This window comes from Physeter macrocephalus, chromosome 4 (genome assembly GCF_002837175.3).
Source record: "Physeter macrocephalus isolate SW-GA chromosome 4, ASM283717v5, whole genome shotgun sequence".
Taxonomy (NCBI): Eukaryota; Metazoa; Chordata; class Mammalia; order Artiodactyla; family Physeteridae; genus Physeter; species Physeter macrocephalus.
Window position 1 is genome coordinate 47,474,728 of NC_041217.1, and position 20,542 is coordinate 47,495,269.

Below are 20,542 nucleotides of genomic sequence, written 5' to 3' on the forward strand. Positions count from 1 at the left end.
AGCCTTGTATCATAACTGGTACTTAGCAGCTGCTCAAAAAATACTGGAAGTTGGAGATGAGAAGGTAAGAAGGAGTATGGAAGTGGGTCTACAAATTTGAGAGTTGGGGTGTATAGAAAGTATGCTTGATAGTCTCAATATTTTAGGTAAAGTTATGAGGTAAGGTCTTATGCTAAGTGTAAAGATGTAGATATTAAGTTGGGAGCTTAATTGTTTTATTAAAGGTTTGAAATGGTCACTGAGGACAATGAAAGGAGAGGTTTATCAAGGACAATAAAAATTAATAAGCAATGTTTAGGACCAAACTGAGATTAGAACCTAGATATTTATAGTACCTCAAATCCATGCAAAAGGGAATATTTATACACAGATCTCAGCACTCAGTCTGTGGATACAAGTAAAGCATGTGGATTTAGGGGAATTGATCTACATTTGGACATTCAACTGGTAGATGCCGTATAATGACAGGAAGCAATGAAATTGAGGATTCTGATCAAAAGTTACTTCAGGAAAAGGAGGAGATGCCAGAAACATTCTAATGGACATGGGAGAAATAAAAAGATCAATGAAATGGTGAATTTCAAAGGACCAAAGATCAGTCAAAGGGAACGGGAGAGCATGAGAGCTGCAAAGAAGAATTTGTGGTCTGACTAGGACCACAGTTTCAGAGCTGGAGAGTTCTGGGGATGAGGGGTTGTGACCAAAGTTATGGGTGAATAAAGTGGAGCTTTGTTGGTCAATGGAGGTATAGGAGTCGAGGAATTATAAAGTAGGAAATTGGATGCATTGTCTACATCAGGGGTTGACAAACTGGTCTGTGGGCCACTTGCCTATTTTTAAAAATAAAGTTTTAATGGAACACAGCCATATCCACTCATTTACATATTGTCTATGGCTGCTTTTCTGCTACAAAGATATATCTGAGTAGTTGCAGTGGAGATGACATGGCCTGAAAAGCCTAAAATATTTACTATCTTGTCCTTTAAGAATAGGTAGGTTGAACCAGGTCTACATGGTTCATGTTATGGTCTTGGGTAAAGAGAGCAATACCAGAGGGGCAGTGCCAAGCTCATTAGTGAAAGGCCTGGAAGCTGATAAATGGAGACAACTAGGACGGGCAGAAGGTGATGAACCTGAAGATGTGTACTTCCAAAAAGGAGGTGTTTCCTGAAAGGAGAGTAGAATTGTATGGTCTAAAAGGGTGGTTCTTAACTTTTTTGAGATCCTTGTGACAAAGACTGCTAATGTCCCCCCAAATCTTTGCCTTACCTTGCCCTCCTTCCCCACCCCTGCTCCTCCTCCTCCCCTTCCCCCTCCTACTCCTCCCTCTTCTCTCTCTCCCTCTGTCTGTCACTCTCTCATTTAACTTGAGTACATGGCCACCCAGCTAAGGATGTATTTCCCAGAATCATTTGCCGAGATTTGGCCCATGTAAACAATGACATGGGACTAGACAGGATATGTACAATTTTTGCTTCATTTGCTTAAATTAAAAAAAAAACTATGAAAATTGTTACCCAGGACTTCTGCCCTTCTCCTTTATATGAGCTAAAACACACATGCTGGTGAGCCTGCTTTCACGTGTGGAACAGGATAAAGACTTGGAGATTGGCAGAACAACAAGATGAAAGGATTCTGGATTTCTGAACAACTGCAAGGAGTGCAGCTGTCCTTCCAAACTTAACCACTCACCTCGGAACTGTCATCATCTGAGAGTAAACTTTTCTTCTTTAAGTCATGTTATTAAGGTATCTTTGTTCCAGAAGGTTAACCCCTTTCCTACTTATAGTACCCCCTTTAAAATCTGATTTAAAGCTATGGACTCACTTTCCAAGAAATTGCACTTACACATAAAGTTTATACACAATAGACTCTGGAGCCCATACATGGTCCTAAGGCTAAGAACACTTGATAAAGAAGCATCAGTGAAGAAAACAGGAAATGGCCACTCCTCCCACACACTGGGGAACATTCTGAGAAAGTGTCCAGAAGGATACTTTTCAATAAAGTAGCCACTCTTTGCCATTGCACCCTTTAAGGTTATATCTCTGATTAGTGCTAGACTGAAAAGAGCCATCCAGAGAACACTAGAAAGGAGAAGGGACATGGGAAGGAGAATCAGGCCAAGGCAGAGGATGAGATTACGATGGGGAAAAATGAGTGAGAGAGAATTTTAATTCTCAGAATTCATATTTGGGGGAAAAGTAGATATCTAGAGGACAGGACAATCTGAAGCCATCAGTCAAGGCCATTAAAAGTACACAGACTTTCACTGCACAACTCTAGGTGATGCTACGTGTACATAGATTTCAATGGGAACAGCGCCTCATGGAGCTATATAGAATGGTGGATTCCCTGTGAGTATTCCCCTCACTACTTATAATTATAAAAACTACCTAGGAACTGGCAAAAGTAAAAGAATTCACTGGATGTTTCTTCGGTTTACATACTCAGCTTCATACCCCTTCAACCAAAGGTTGCCAACTTTGACATAAGTGCCAAACGTGACACTTAAATATAACTATACTGCACATCCTTTCACTCATTTTGGTTTTTACATTTTCTACTTCCTGTTTCCTTAGGCTAGAGGTCATAATTTCTTTTCCAAACTTAGAACCCCCGATTTAGCAGACTAAATCCCACCATCCCTTGAATCTCAACTTACACCATTGTCTTTGGAAGGAATTCCCTATTATTCTGTCTGACTTAGTTAGTTGTTCATTATTTACTAACAAAGTAATCAGTTCTTGATTCAGGCATTACACTCACCATACTGTATGGTACAGTGGTTAAGATTACAAACTCTACAGATAATTGCAGTGCTATCTAAATTGTGCTAGAGCAAACAAAGAGGGAAAACTTGACAATTATTTTTATGAAAAAATGTAAATGTATCAAATGTAAAATAGTTGACAAATTCTGACAAAGATTACACACACAAAAAAAGAAAATCTATGACTAATCTCACTTAGGAATATTGATGCAAAATATCCATATTAAAATATTAGCAAACAGAATCCAACAGCATATTAAAGGCATCATTTATCATTTACCATGTACGAGTTGTTTCAGGAATGCAAAGATGGTTCAGTATTAGAAAGTCTATTTATACCATTTATCCTTTTAATAAATCTAAGGAGAAAAATCATATGATTATCTCTATAGATACTCAAAAAATATTTTTAATTTTTTAAAAATCATTTTTGATAGGGATAAAACACTCAATTCTTTCTTAACATGGTAATTTTTATTTACCTTAATCCAAAAGCCATTATCATAATTGTAAGACAGCAGTGTTATTTGCCATTAAAGTTAGGAAAAGAGAAGAATTCACATTATCGAATGTAAATTCACACTCTTCTTTGCCCTTATATTGGAATTAGTATCAGAACCAGTACCAGTGAGAATGAAATTAGAGGTAAAAAACTTAAGGGAAGGATATAAAATTATCAGTATTTGCATATGATATGTCTATAGCTAAAAATTCAGGAAAAGCAACTGATACACTACTATGGCTAGAGATTCAGTAAGGTAATGGGGGTTGAAATTAACACAAACATCAATAGGTTTCATATATACAAACATAATTGTTGAGAATATATATAAAGAAAATACTCCTTTTACAAAACCACAAAATGATAAAATACCTAGAAGGAAATCTACTAAGAGATGCGCAAGAACTATATGAGGGGGCAAAAAGCCTTTAAAACTCTATGAAAGGACAGACTAGAAGACTTGAATAAATACAGCCATACTAAGTTCTTAAATAGAAAAACTCAACATTATAAGGATTTAATTAATTCCCCCTTAGTTAATTTAATGGGATTTCAAGCAAAAAATGTACCAGTGTTTGTTTTTCTTGATGTTTTATATGTATATACATATATGTATGTATATGTGTGTATATATATATATATATATATATTTATTTATTTATTTAGAACTAGACAAGCTTCTTTGAAAGTTTATTTTTTTTAAAAAAAGAAGAATGCTTAGGAGAATTCTGAAAAAGAATAGTAGCAAAAGTGTCTACTCCTACCAAATACTGAAACATACTACAGAGCTTCAATAATTAAAACAATACATGAATAGCTATATGTAGTAATAGAACAGAAGTTCAGATAAACTTAAATATATTAAAGAATTTACTATAAGATAAAGGTGATGCCTCAAGTCTGAGGGGAAGGCACAAACTACTTAATAAATGACACTGAGACATCTGAGGAGCTAAAGTTGGCACTTCATACAGTACATCTGGATAAGGTGTTATATCTCATAGTGTATACCAGAATAAGTTCAAAATATACCAAATATTTAAATGCAACAAATGAAACCACTAGATTATGAGAACAGAAAGTAATAAATCCTTTTATATTCCTAAAGTGAGGAAAAACTTCTCTAAAGTGATGAAGAACTTCCCCTAAGACTTAAGGTATAGAAGCCAAAAATAAATAATTAAAATACATAAAATCTAAAAGCTTCTGGAAAGCCAACCAGCCAACCAACCAACTAAACAAAAACATAGGTGAAATCAAAAGACATACATCCAGCTGAGGAAAAAAAATTCTTTATAATTCAAATTACAATCAAGGGGATAAGTGCCTTAGTATTTTAAAGTACTGCTAAAATGCAGAGTGAAATCATACAATGAGATATCACTTTACACATAGTGGATTGACAAAAATGAGAACACCGGACAATGCCAAGTGTTGATAGGAGTATGGGGATATAGGAACTCTCAAATACTACTGATGAGAGTGTACACCAGGGCAGCCATTCTGAGCACAATCTGATGGTACTTAGTCAAATTAAGTGTACATAATCTTTATAACCAGCAATTCTACTCCTGCTGTATAGCCCAGAGAAACTTTCACAATGATCCTTGAGGAAATATGTATAAAAATGTTTATTGCAGCATTATTTATAGGGATGTGGAGCTGGAGGCAATCTAGGCATACATCACTGAATGGATTGGTAAAATGGGCAAGATGCCCATCATGGAATGCTAGACCTTCTCTGTCCAGTCATCCTTTCTGCAATGGTGGAAATGTTCTATATATGCACTTTCAACATCATAGCCACTAGCCACACGAGGTTATTTAAACGTTAATTAATTAATTATTTTTTAAGAAAAAACTTCGTTCCTTAGAAGCACTAGCTAAATTTCAAGTGCGAAAGAGCCACGTGTGGCTAGGGACTACCATACTGAATAAGGCAAATATAGAACATTATCATTACTGCAGAAATTTAATTGGACAGTACAGTGTTGGGCTATATTCACACATAGTAACATGAGTGGATCTTAAAATAGAGTGTTGGCTGAAAACAGTAAGAATCAGAATGTCATTATATCACATCACCATTTAGTTAAAGTAAAAATAACATGAGCACACAAAAAACTATTCACATTTCACAAGAACATGTTTAAAAAAAGATACATATTGAAAAAATTAGAGTGTTGGCCTGTGAGGAAGGGCAGCTGGAAATGGGAGGGAAGGATAAAGAGAAACAAACAAACAAGTGAGCCACTGGAAGGAGAAAGGCTTTCACAGACCTATGATAAAATATATTTTGGATTCAGGTGTATGATTAACTCAAACCTCTCCACTGAGATTACAAAAACAAAACAAAACAAAAAAGCCAGCACACAAAAAAGACATATGCTAATATTTATAGCACTGTTATTCTTAATTGTTAAAAACTGGAAGCAACAAATATGTCTTTCAATAGGTGAATGGATAAACAAACTGTGGTACATCCACACCATATAATATTATTCAGCACTAAAACAAATGAGCTAACAAGCCATAAAAAAACATATGAATGAATCTTAAATGCATAATGCTAAGTGAAAGGGGCAAGTCTGAAAAGGCCACATACTGTGTAATTCCAACTACAGGACATTCTGGAAGAGGCAAAACAATAGAGTAAAAGCTCAGGGGTTGCCAGAGTTTGGAGTAATGAAGAAAGGTTGAATAGGTGAAGAGTGAAGAATTTTGTAGGGCAGTAAAACTATTTTGTATGATAATATAATTGTGAATATATGACGGTGTATATTTGTTAAAAACCCATATAACTTTAGAGCACAAAGAGCCAACATTGAAGTTTACAAATTAAGAGAAAAGAAAACATTTAGGAGGTTGGGTGATTCCAGGATGGAATGCAGAAAGTGACAAAACACTAACTGTATCTTAAATACATGAAGCAACTTCACTGGGGGGTGAGGCGGTAAAGATGCTGACCTAAGTAACTAAGAAAATGAGTGGAAGGGGGACCTTTGAGATGGCGGAGGAGTAAGACATGGTGATCTCCTTCCTCCCCACAGATACATCAAAGATACATCTACACGTGGAACAACTCCTACTGAACACCCACTGAACGCTGGCAGAAGACCTCAGACCTCCCAAAAGGCAAGAAACACCCCAAGTACCTGGGTAGGGCAAAAGAAAAAAGGAAAAACAGAAACAAAAGAATACGGACGGACCTGCACCAGTGGGAGGGAGCTGTGAAGGAGGAAAAGGTTCCACTCACTAGGAAGCCCCTTCACTGGTGGAGACGGGGGGTGGTGGTGGGGGAAGCTTCAGAGCCACGGAGGAGAACACAGCAACAGGGCTGCAGAGGGCAAAGCGGAGAGCTTCCTGCACAGAGGATCGGTGCCGACCAGCACTCACCAGCCTGAGACACTTGTCTGCTCACCCGCTGGGGCAGGTGGGGGCTGGGAGCTGAGGCTCCGGCTTTGGAGGTCAGATCCCAGGGAGAGGACTGGGGTTCACTGTGTGGAGACAGCCTGAGCGGGCTAGTGCGCCACAGCTAGCCAGGAGGGAGTCCGGGAAAAAGTCTGGACTTGCCAAAGAGGCAACAGACCATTGTTTTGGGGTGCCTGAGGAGAGGGGATTCCTTCCCCATCTGCCCACAGAAAGCAGAGCTCTACCTAAACAAGCTCCAGAGATGGGCATGAGCCACAACTATCAGCACGGACCCCAGAGACGGGCATGAAAATCTAACGCTGCTGCAGCCACCAAGAATCCTGTATGCAAGCACCAGTCACTATACAAACACCCCCGCCCCCCTCCAGGAGCCTGTGCAGCCCGCCACTGCCAGGGGCCCGTGATCCAGGGACAACTTGCCTGGGAGAACACACGGCATGCCTCAGGCAGTTGCAACATCACGCCAGCCTCTGCTGCCACAGGTTCACCCTGCATTCCAGTTATGACTACCGTACCCCTCCCTCCCCATGACCTGAGGGAACAAGAGACCCCTAAACAGCTACTGCTTGAACTCCCTCTTGTCTGAGTGGGGAAAAGATGCCTGAGGGCAACCTACACGCAGAGGTGGGGCCAAACCCAAAGCTGAACCCCAGGAGCTGGGCGAACAAAGAAGAGAAAGGGAAATTTCCCCCTGCAGCCTCAGGAGCAGCGGATTAAATCCCCACAATCAACTAGATGTACACTGCATCTTGGAATACTTCAATAGACAACACATCGTCCCAAAATTGAGGCGGTGGACTTTGGGAGCAACTGTAGACTTGGGGTTTGCCGTCTGCCACTGATTTGTATCAGATTTTTATGTTTATCTTAGTTTAGTTTTTAGGCCTTCTTATCATTGGTGGATTTGTTTATTGGTTTGGTTGCTCTTTTTTTTAAATATTATTATTTTTTTATGTTAATAATTTAAATTTTTTTCATGTATTATTTTCTTAATTTTAATTTTTTTCCTTATTTTCACCCTTTTCTTGTATGGCTGTAGGTATGGATGTATGGCTGACAGGGTCTTGGCGCTCTGGCCTGATGGAAGGCCTAAGCATCTGAGATGGGAGAGCCAAGTTCAGGACATTGGACCACCAAGACCTCCCGGCCCCATGTAATATCAATGGGCGAGAGCTCTCCCAGAAATCTCCATCTTGATGCTAAGACCCACCTCCACCCAGAGGCCAAAAAGCTCCAGTGCTGCATGCTTCATGCAAAACACCTAGCAAGACAGGAACACAACCCCACCCATTAGCAGAGATGCAGCCTAAAATCATATTAAGTTCACAGACACCCCAAAACACACCACCAGACACAGTCCTGACCACCAGAAAGACAAGATCCAGCCTCATCCATTAGAACACAGGCACCAGTCCACTCGACCAGGAAGCATACACAACTCACTGAACCAACCTTACCCACTGGGGGCAGACACCAAAAACAGTGGGAACTACAAACCTGCAGCCTGCGAAAGAAGACCCCAAACACAGTAAGATAAGCAAAATGAAAAGACAGAGAAATATGCAGCAGATGAAGGAGCAAGGTAAAAACCCACCAGACAAAACAAAGGAAGAGGAAATAGGCAGTCTACCTGAAAAAGAATCCAAAGCAATGATAGTAAAGATGATCCAAAATCATGGAACTAGAATGGAGAAAATACAAGGAACATTTAACAAGGACCTAGAAGAAGTAAAGAGCAAACAACGATGAACAACACAATAAATGAAATTTAAAATTCTCTAGAAGGAATCAATAGCAGAATAACTGAGGCAGAAGAACGGATAAGTGACCTGGAAGATAAAATAGTGGAAATAATTACCACAGAGCAGAAAAAAGAAAAAAGAATGAAAAGAATTGAGGACAGTCTCAGAGACCTCTGGGACAACATTAAACATACCAACATTCGAAGTATAAAGGTCCCAGAAGAAGAAGAGAAAAAGAAAGGGTCTGAAAATATTTGAAGAAATTATAGTTGAAAAATTCCCTAATATGGGAAAGGAAATAGTCAATCAAGTCTAGGAAGTGCAGAGTCCCATACAGGATAAATCCAAGGAGAAACATGCCAAGACACATGTTAATCAAACTACGCCAAGACACATGTTAATCAAACTATCAAAAATTAAATACAAAGAAAAAATACTAAAAGCAGCAAGGGAAAAGCAACAGATAATATACAAGGGGATCCCCATAAGGTTAACAGCTGATCTTTCAGCAGAAACTCTGCAAGCCAGAAGGGAGTGGCAGGACATATTAAAAGTGATGAAAGGGAAAAACTTACAACCAAGATGAATCTCCCTAGCAAGGATCTCATTCAGATTTGACAGAGAAATTAAAACCCTTACAGACAACCAAAAACTAAGAGAATTCAGCACCATCAAACCAGCTTTACAACAAATGCTAAAGGAACTTCACTAGGCAGAAAACACAAGAGAAGGGAAAGACCTACAATACCAACCCCAAAATAATTAAGAAAATGGTAATAGGAACATAAATATTGATAATTACCTTAAATGTAAATGGATTAAATGCTCCAACCAAAAGTCATACACTGGCTGAATGGACACAAAAAGAAGACCCATATATATGCTGTCTACAAGAGACCCACTTCAGACTTAGGGACACATACAGACTGAAAGTGAGGGGATGGAAAAAAGATATTCCATGCAAATGAAAATCAAGAGAGCTGTGGTAGCAATTCTCATATTAGACAAAATAGACTTTAAAATAAAGACTATTACAAGAGACAAAGAAGGACACTTCATAATTATCAAGGGATCAATCCAAAAAGAAGATATAACAATTGTAAATACTTAAGCACCCAACAGAGGAGCACCTCAATATGAAAGGCAAATGCTAAGAGCCATAAAAGGGGAAATTGACAGTAACACAAAAATATTAGGGGACTTTAACACCCCACTTTCACCAATGGCCAGATCAACCAAAATTAAATTATGAAACACAAGCTTTAAATGACACATTAGACAAGATGGACTTAATTAATATTTACAGGACATTCCATCCAAAAACAACAGAATACACTTTCTTCTCAAGTGCTCATGCAACATTCTCCAAGATACATCATATCTTGGGTCACAAATCAAGCCTTTGTAAATTTAAGAAAATTGATATCATATCAAGTACCTTTTCTGACCACAACACCATGAGACGAGATATTAATTATAGGAAGAAAACTATAAAAAATACAAACAAAAGGAGGCTAAACAATATGCTACTAAATAACCAAGAGGTCACTGAAGAATTCAAAGAGGAAATCAAAAAATACCTATAAACAAACGGCAATGAAACACGTTGGCCAAAAACCTATGGGATGGGGCTTCCCTGGTGGTGCAGTGGTTGAGAGTCTGCCTGCCGATGCAGGGGACACAGGTTCGTGCCCCGGTCGAGGAAGATCCCACATGCCGCAGAGTGGCAAGGCCTGTGAGCCATGGCCACTGAGCCTGCATGTCCGAGACTGTGCTCCACAATGGGAGAGGCCACAGCAGTGAGAGGCCCCTATACTGAAAGAAAAAAAAAAACCTATGGGATGCAGCAAAAGCAGTTCTAAGAGAGAAGTTTAGAGCAATACAATCCTACCTCAAGAAAGAAGGAAAATCTCACATAAACAACCTAAGCTTACACCTAAAGCAATTAGAGAAAGAAGAACAAAAAAACCCAAACTCAGCAGAAGGAAAGCATAAATATCAGATCAGAGGTCAGTGAAAAAGAAATGAAGAAAACAATAGCAAAGGGAAATAAAACTAAAAGCTGGTTCTTTGAGAAGACAAACAAAATTGATAAACTATTAGCCAGACTCATCAAGAAAAAAAGGGAGAATATTCATATCAACAAAATTAGAAATGAAAAAGGAGAAGTAACTGACACTGCAGAAATACAAAGGATCATGAGAGATTACTACAAGCAACTATATGCCAATAAAATGGACAACCTAGAAGCAATGGACAAATGCTTAGAAAAGCACAACCTTCTGAGACTGAACCAGGAAGAAATAGAAAATATAAACAGACCAATCAGAAGCACTGAAATTGAAACTGTGATTAAAAATCTTCCAACAACAAAAGCCCAGGACCAGATGGCTTCACAGGCGAACTCCATCATTTAGAGAAGAGCTAACACCTATCCTTCTCAAACTCTTCGAAAATATAGCTGAGGGAGAAACACTCCCAAACTCATTCTACGAGGCCACCATCAACCTGATAGCAAAACCAGATGAAGATGTCACAAAAAAAGAAAACTACAGGGCAATATCACTGATGAACATAGATGCAAAAATCCTCACCAAACTACTAGCAAACAGCATCCAAAAGCACATTACAAGGATCATACACCATGACCAAGTGGGGTTTATCCCAGGAGTGTAAGGATTCTTCACTATACAAAAATCAATCAATGTGATACACCATATTAACAAATTGAAGGAGAAAAACCATATGATAATCTCAGGAGATGTAGAAAAAGCTTCTGACAAAATACAACACCCATTTATGATAAAAACTCTCCAGAAAGTAGGCAAAGAGGGAAACTACCTCAACATAATAAAGGCCATATATGAGAAACCCAGAGCCAACATCATTCTCAATGGTGAAAAACTGAAACCACTTCCACTAAGATCAGGAACAAGACAAGGTTGTCTGAAACAGAAATTAAGGAAACACTCCCATTTACCACTGCAACAAAAAGAATAAAATACCTAGGAAAAGAATAAAATACCTAGGAATACATTTACCTAAGGAGACAAATGACCTGTATGCAGAAAACTATAAGACACCAATGAAAGAAATTAAAGATGATACAAACAGATGGATAGACATACCATGTTTTTGGACTGGAAGAATCAACATTGTGAAAATGATTCTACTACCCAAAGCAATCTACAGATTCAATGCAATCCCTATCAAACTACCAATAGCATTTTTCACAGAACTAGAACAAAAAATTTAACAATTTGTATAGAAACACAAAAGACCCCGAATAGCCAAAGCAATCTTGAGAAAGAAAAACGGAGCTGGAGGAATCAGACTCCCTGAATTCGGACTATACTACAAAGCTACAGTAATCAAGACAGTATGGTGCTGGCACAAAAACAGAAATATAGATCAACGGAACAGGACAGAAAGCCCAGAGAGAAACCCACGCACATATGGTCAGCTTATTCTTGATAAGGAGGCAAGAGAATACAACAGAGAAAAGACAGCCTCTTCAATAAGTGGCGCTGGGAAAACTGGACAGCTACATGTAAAAGAATGACATTAGAACACTCCCTAACACCATACACAAAAATAAACTCAAAATATATTAAAAACCTAAATGTAAGGCCAGACACTATAAAACTCTTAGAGGAAAACATAGGCAGAACACTCTATGACATACATCACAGCAAGATCTTTTTTGTCCCACCTCCTGGAGAAATGGAAATAAAAACAAAAATAAACAAATAGGACCTAATGAAACTAAAAGGCTTTTGCACAGCGAAGGAAACCATAAACAAGACAAAATGACACCCCTCAGAATGGGAGAAAATATTTGCAAATGAAGCAACTGACAAAGGATTAATCTCCAAAATATACAAGCAGCTCATGCAGCTCAATATCAATAAAACAAACAACCCAATCCAAAAATGGTCAGAAGACCTAAATAGACATTTCTCCAAAGAAGATATTCAGATTACCAACAAACACATGAAAGGATGCTCAACATCACTAATCATTAGAGAAATGCAAACCAAAACTACAATGAGGCATCAACTCGCACCGGTCAGAATGGCCATCATCAATAAATCTACAAACAATAAATGCTGTAGAGGGTGTGGAGAAAAGGGAACCCTCTTGCACTGTTGGTGGGAATGTAAATTGATACAGCCACTATGGAGAACGTATGGAGGTTCCTTAAAAAACTAAAAATAGAATTACCATATGACCCAGCAATCCCACTACTGGGCGTATACCCTGAGAAAACCATAACTCAAAAAGAGCCACGTACCACAATGTTCATTGCAGCTCTATTTACAATAGCCAGGACATGGAAGCAACCTAAGTGTCCATTGTGAGATAAATGGGTAAAGAAGATGTGGCACATATACACAAATGGAATATTACTCAGCCATAAAAAGAAACGAAACTGAGTTATTTGTAGTGAGGTGGATGGACCTAGAGTCTGTCATACAGAGTGAAGTAAGTCACAAAGAGAAAAACAAGTACCGTATGCTAACACATATATATGGAATCTAAAAAATTGTTCTGAGGAACCTAGGGGCAGGACAGGAAAAAAGACGCAGACATAGAGAATGGACTTGAGGACACGGGGTGAGGTAAGGGTAAGCTGGGAGAAAATGAGAGAGTAGCATTGACATATATACACTAGCAAATGTAAAATAGCTAGTGGGAAGCAGCTGCATAGCACAAGGAGATCAGATCAGTGCTTTGCAACCACCTAGAGGGGTGGGATAGGGAGGGTGGGAGGAAGATGCAAGAGGGAGGGGATATGGGGATATATTTATACGTATAGCTGATTCACTTTGTTATACAGCAGTAACTAACACAACATTGTAAAGCAATTATACTCCAATAAAGATATTTTTTTTAAAAAAAGAATGAAGAAAAAAAGAATCCAAATTGAGGGACATTCTACAAAATACCTGACAAGTACCCCTCAAAACTGTCAAGGTCATCAAAAACAAGTCTGAGAAACTGTCACAGTCAAGAGGTGCCTAAGGAGATGTGATGACTAAATGTAACATAGGATCCCAGTGGGATCTTTGGACAGAAAGAGGATACTAGGTAAAAAGGTAAAAGAGGATACTAGGTAAAAACTAAAGAAATCTGAATAAAGTATAGATGTCAGTTAATAGTAACGTGTCAATATTGGTTCTTTATGTGTAATAAATGTATCATACTAATGTAAGATGTTAATAACAGGAGAAACTGGGTACAGGGTATATGGGAACTCTCTGTACTATCTTCACAATTTTTCTCTAAATCTAAAACTGTTATAAAAATTACGTTTACTTTTTTTAAAAAGGAAGAAAAACAAAAATCAAGAACTGCCAGAATGTTTGAAGCCCTCTTTTTTCCTTCCTCCTTCACATCATCTTACATTTTCACAGGAGGTAACACCCTTTGTGTTTTTCTGTTTCCTTGCTTTTCATACAAATTGTACATCTGTAAGTATCCTTAAACAATATGTTATTTTGAATTTTATATAAATGAAATTGTATCATTTGTATTTTTAAGTTAGTTGCTTATTTTCACCTATGATATATTTGTGAGGTTTACCCATGTTGGTATATATAGCTGCAACTCATTTATTTTCATGGCTGGATAATACTCCATTGGGTAACTATAAAACCTGTATACTTCTAGCCTCCTATTAACATGTTGGGTTGCTTCCAGGTTTTGCTACGACCAGCAATGCTGCTACAAATATTCTTGTGTATAGAGTAAGAATTCCTATATAATAAATACTTAGAAGTGGAATTGCTTCTTGATAAAGCATGTATATTTTCAACTTTACTATATAATATCAAATTGTTTTACAGAAGTCATCATGTCAGTTTAGATTGCCATCAGCAACAAGCTAAGCTTTCCAAATTTTGCTCCTTGGAAACTAGGAGATCAATAGAGGCACTCTGTTTTTTTCTCTCAGTATTTAAAGTGTATATGATTAAAATATAAAATATTAACTATTTCATATTTATAATAAAAATGGTGATAGATGCCAAATTGTGGTATGTTAAAAATCACCATAGGCCTAAACTTATCCTGGGAGATTAACTTGCTCAAAATAGAGCTTTTTTGAGCAAAATACATCTGTTTGCACGTATTTGAACTTGGTATAAAAGTGAAGAAAGAAAGTCTTGGCATATCCCTGCTGAAAAGGTGCCATGTTCTGTTCATTAACTGGCCTTAATCTGAGAAACTACTAGACCTTAGGTTTAATTACATTCCTTAAAAAGAAACAAAGAAAGAAAAAAATACATATATATATATACATATATATGTATATACATATATATTCTATAAAACAAGACCTCAATCTTGCCTCCAAAGATATATAAAGAAGTTAAGCTTGTATTTTACTTTTTCTTCAAAAACTTCAATTCAAACCATATCAGTATATCTAGAAGAGCATTTGAAATGTAAAATTCATCACTCTTGGATTTAAAATTCCTTTGATGTAAAATCTACAGTTCTGTAGAGAAATAGTAAATAACAACCCTCTCAATACTATAAATTAGTGCATTCTGCTAGTATGAGTTATATAAGTGCTGAAGACCCTACCTTAAGGTTGCTACTAATCATCCTCCCACGTCTTGGATGGGGCTGCCACTCTATATGAATTTGTTTGCTGTTAACCTAGGCAGCTCACTGTAGCAAAGAGCAAAAGGAAGGAAAAGAAACAAATTTTAAAGTTTCTTCTTGAATGGGGAGATGGAGGGATATGTGGGGAAAAAAACCAGGATGCTTCCTATTAGGCAAAGCTCAATGGTAAGTAGAAAACTATGTCTAATATTATATTTGAAGCCCATCAAAAAGCTCAGTAACTGCTATTCAAGCAGTGCCACTGGGCTCTGACTGAATTCTACGCATAAGATCACCTGATACAAACTTCAGTGGACTTCGTCAAGAAGCTGAAACCGCAGTGCCTTCCGGATGGCTCCATTTCACAGCAGAACCTGCTGTCTGGGCTTCCCAGTTTGCATTTCTGTGGGGCCCTTCTCAGAAGAGCACTGAACATGTTATCTTAATCCTCATATTACCCTACTTTGTTCATCATGGCTGTGGGTGCCATAACATGCCATAAAACATGGCTACCCAGACCTGGAAACTATGAATGAAATAAGAATTCCCCAATTCTGCTTAGGTAAGTATACCTGCTTAGGTAAGTATACCTACTTAGGTAAATATTCCTGGTGAAGTTCACGCTCTTCTGTATTAAGGCGTATGTGAGAAATCACTTGATGGACAAGGATGTTCAAAAGGTATTTACATAGAAACCAAAAAGGACTCCTTTATACAAACTGAGTGTGTTTTCCCTATTCTAACCATTGCCAGGGCTCCTTTGATTTAACCATGAAAAAGAACAGATTTTGAAAACTTTTAAGGCCTATGAAATAGCAAATAAGAGAAAGACTTAAATGTCATATTAACCTGAGTTCAAGTTAAAGATCCATCAATCATCAGCTATGTAACCCTCAGTAAGTTACTTAACCTCTCCATGCTAACTTTTCTCCACTGTTGGAATAAGTGGAAAGTCTGGAGTTGACACCAGATCTGTCTTCAAAGCCTGTTCTTTTAACCACCACACTGGCCTGCTCCAGACACCTTAAATAGCACCTTGCATGGGGGAACTCACTATATCTCTGCAGGCTGATTGATTTATCTTCAGGTGTACCTTCTTCAATCAATGACAGCTAAAGCTAAACTCCAAGGCACAGGAGAAATAGCTTTCTTCACTAAGTTTTACACACGCTCAATAGTTGGGTCTGAAACAGAGGAGCATCCCCTTCTAACAATGATGAGACTGATAAATATGTTCTATTCACAGCACAGAAAACCACACTTCAGTGCAGAAGCCATACTTCAGGTTAACCAGTTGTCTCAAAATCAAATATGCCACCAAAGCAAGAAAGTCTACTGTTTTCAAAGATGAGACACAAAATTTTAGTTAAGGTATGAAATTTTAATTGGCTAGTTCAGCAAAATTTTATATTCTCCTGAGAGGGTAATAAGGCCTATGTATCTAAATATTTTGAGTTATGAATTGCAGTTATTTTCCCATATTTTAGAAAGTTTTACAACACTTCTGAAAACAGGGGTTTAGATTACCTGGCTAAGAGGTACCAGATAAGAACCATAAAGAAGAGGTTCAGCCATAGTACAATCAATATTCATAGGAAGCATGGCAATCTAGAGGTGGCATGACTTGACTAAGAACATTGAAATTCAAAACTATGTGTAGCCAAATAAAACACATCTGAAAGTTACATATGGCCCTTTCACCAGAATTTGCAAATCCTACTTCAGAGAACAGGAGATAATGCCACCCCCTCCACTGCCCCTCAGAGTTATCCTACAAGCAAAATTGACAACAATTTTGAAGGCTGAGATAGCCTCTGCAAGTCAGGCTTCAGTGCTTTCTCTGTCAAGTCAGCCGTCCCCTGCTTGGCTTTTAAGTGGTGAGCCATGTCCCACCCTACAGAGCCAGGCAGAGTCCTCTGTACTCTCAGACCACCAGGCTAATCTCTGAACTGTGCCATATGCATGCTAGTCCCACATTCATTCCTACCACCATACTTGGCTCATCCTTTCCATGACCTCAGATGGTTTTACCCTTCCTAGGCCAAGCTAAATTTAACCTATCTTTGATTTTGTTCATTTGTGTGTGTGTGTTTATTTTTTTTAATCCATGCAAAGAGCACCGAAGAGGGATGAATGAACTCCAACTACTTTGGTGGGGGTAGGGAAGGCTTCATAGAGAGGTGCCTATGTGTGCAGGATATAGAAGGAAGAATGAATGGCTGCCAAGTGGAGAAGTGGGGAAGCCCATTCTAGGCAGAGGGAAGAGCATGTGCAAAGTCTTGAAAGAGTCCTGAAAGCCATGGCAGGCTTGTAGAGATAAGAGGCTGGAGAAGGCTATAGTCAGAAGGAGAAGACACTTGTTTGCCTCACTGAGGTATAGGACTTGATCCTGGAGACAAAAGGATCTGATTTTGGTCAAGGCCCCTAGTCAAGCCCATATCTTCCATGGAGTCTGCTCTTGCCATGCAAGTATCTCCTTCCTCCACATTCCTACAGCCCTTGACAACCTTGCCACACAATCAGGTGTTATTACTCACAGCTCTGAGGGCAGAAGCCTTTTATTTTTTTTAACTTCTGTGTCCTAAAAGCGCCTAAGAGTGTCAAGCAAGTAAATGCTCAGTAAATTCCCAGGACTGATTGATTCAAATTCCTCTAGGGGGTGGATTAAGCAAACCATGTTCTAGAGGTAAGAGTAGGGAAACCTCTAAATCAAAGTCACTACAGACCTTATTGTTGGCCACGAGCGACAGGATCCAGGACAACAAAAGTTAACTTCAAAAGCAACCACCCTTGACTTCCATGAACTTGGACTCCTTTCCCTTCCTGCCCAGCTTTGCCCCACTACCCAAGCTGAGATTCACTCCTACTCTCCCTGGGAATACTGGGCCAAAAGGGAAGGTACCAGCACATCTCTGGTTCTGAACATATCCCATTAACTGGGAGGGCAAGGGACAATCAATGCATTGAGCAAATGCATCTGGCCCTGAAATGAGAGTGTGTCTGCTCCTGTGTGTAAATGCCAAATTGCAGGAGGTTACCATAGTAACTCCAGCAGGGTGCTGCAGTGGGCAGCTTTGCACAGAGGTGCAGAAAAGCCATTCTTTAACATCTGGGCTTTTGCTATGCATATTGGACCCTAGTAGCCACATCATGGCTTTAGGCCCTGCTTTGGGATTCTGCAAAAAAGGAACTGGAATTTTGAATACCTGTTAGTCCAATCTTCTTTTTTTCATGTACCACACATGTCCCTCTTCATGCACAGTAAACACTGCATGTGGAGCCCAAAATAGGCTCTTTAGAAACATATAATTCCCTATACTCATTCTTACACATGACAATGAACAGATTGTACTTGCACATCAGCATGACTTCAACACAAAATTTACATCCACCGAATAACCCAGCAATTACACATTTTAATCAACAGCGTATCCAATGTCAGCATTCCCAGCCAGTCCCCAGTTTTTATTGTGTTATTAGTACATTTTTAACGCAAAACTAAATAATGCCATCAAGGCTGTAGGTTGGGCTTAATGGGGTCTACTGAGCTGTACTCCAGGAACTGTGAACCAACTTTTCAAAGGACCAGGCAATTTTTGAAATTGTTTTTCCATAGGGGCTGGAGAGTGGGGGTTTACACATCCACTTCTTAATGTTTTATGTCTCATAAGGAAAGAGCATGAAGAGGATGTGAAATAACATTCCATTTGTGGTTTTAACCTACATACGGCCATCAGGAAGCCATGTCTCTACAAAGTGAACTTTAGTTGGTCGGGCAGTCAATAGATGAAACAGCTTCCTGGACATTTTCACTTTTTTTTCTTGGATCTAGAAACTTACTTGTGGTTATATTTCAATTCTCTCCTGGGCAAAATAAGAATGATTTATAGCAGCACTAAAGAAATGGATCGCATGGTGGGTGTGCACAGCAGGGTGAGATGGATCTGCACGTGGAGAAGTGAAGGAAATTTTGGTCAACAAAGTCACATGAACCTGTGGTACTTTGCAAGATGCTGGAACAGGACTACAGTATCTTTGCAGCTTGGAAGTGAAAAAAGAGGGGTGGATTAGAAGTGATGTAGAAGTTCCAGTATCTGAAGGAGTTTTGTGGCCTAAGGAAATTAAAATAGGGATACCAAGAGAGAGATGTAAATAAATAAACAAAGGAAGGAAAAGCTTCTTGGCCAGGGAGGCTATTCTTTGTGCAGGAATGCCTATCTATCTAAGGGAGCTGGAGAACAAAGATGCCAGTGTTAACAGACTACAGTTGGATGATTTGTTCATCCAAGGAATTGGAGATGTGGAGGTGTCTGTAAGGAGGTGTCTGTTACATGTAAGCATGGAGGTAGGACTTGCCAGGATGGACACCAGGGGTGTAGGAAACTTCTGTTCTGAAAGAAGGCCAGAGAGTATCAGCAACCTGGTGACAGAAAAAGAGCTCTCAGTGAGTGAATACTGGAGATTCAGCCAGTGCAATCTGGCCTGCACATACCTGGCTAGGTGGGCACTGGATACCTATTTCTAACTCCCCCAGGGGATGCTGTGGGTGGGGATGGGGGCCCAGGGAGTGTGAAGCAAAGAACTGAGCATGTGGCCTGAGAGTGGAAAAAGGGCTTCTGGGAGGTGAGCTGGGAACTACCAAGAAGTGCCCTGTCAACGTGCTTCTGAATGAAAGCTGGGAGGTCAAAGCTGGGAAAGGTTTCAGAGAGACTCCAGCAACCTGTTCCTTTGGGGCAGGCCGGCTGAGGGGAGGTGGAAGGCCCAGCTTTGAGGCGCCAGTCTGCAAGTCGGTATGGAGAATGGTCTGGGAATGGGGCGGATCCAGGGAGGTAGGAGTGGGGGAGGGGAGGTCGCCGGCGAGTGGGTGTGGAGAGCGAGCCCGAGTGGGGGGGTGAGGGCGCCGGGCCAGCGCCTCGACCTCCCCCGGGACTCACCCAGCACGAAGTAGGGCAGCTCCGTGTTCTCCAGGTCGTCCACCACGACCATTTCTCCCGGGAAGTCGTTGCGTACCGAGAAGAGGAGCTTGGGCTCGGAGGCCGAGGGGCTGTGCATGATACTCAGGTCGTTCTCGCGCAGGAAAGGCAGCGCCGACACCGTGATGCTCTTGAGCTTGCACTCCAGCTCCTTGGAAGGATCCACGTCGCCCGCGGCCGTGGCCAGCACCGCCGCCGGCCCCCAGCAGCAGGCTAGCAGGGCGCAGAGCCCGGCTAAAGCCATCTTGAGCCCCGGCCGCCTTCCTCCCAGCGCCGTGAAGGTGGGGGAGGCAGCGAGCGGGAGGGAGCGAGCGAGCGAGCGCGGGAGGCGGGGGACGTTGGGGAGGAGATGTGGAGCCGGGAAAGCTCTGGTCCCCGGAATGAGATGCCACTTGCCTGGTGCAGGGCTTAAGCGCTGATGCCTGGAGAGCCCGCGCTCTTTGTTTCCCGGAGCTGCTTATCTGGGGAAGGGGAAAGGGGGGTGGTGGGGGGAGGTGGGGAGTGGAGA

At 40.0% G+C, this 20,542-nt stretch overlaps 1 protein-coding gene across 2 annotated transcripts in view; it reads right to left on the bottom strand.

Moving 5' to 3' along the window:
- The window catches only part of ASTN1 (astrotactin 1), a 323,018-nt gene extending 302,740 nt beyond the window's left edge, over positions 1–20,278 (bottom strand). For both annotated transcript variants that reach the window (XM_024133669.1, XM_028488086.1), the window contains exon 1: positions 19,996–20,278. In XM_024133669.1, the coding sequence (XP_023989437.1) occupies positions 19,996–20,278 (283 nt within the window). The remainder of the gene's footprint in view (positions 1–19,995) is intronic.
- Positions 20,279–20,542: the final 264 nt, after the last annotated feature.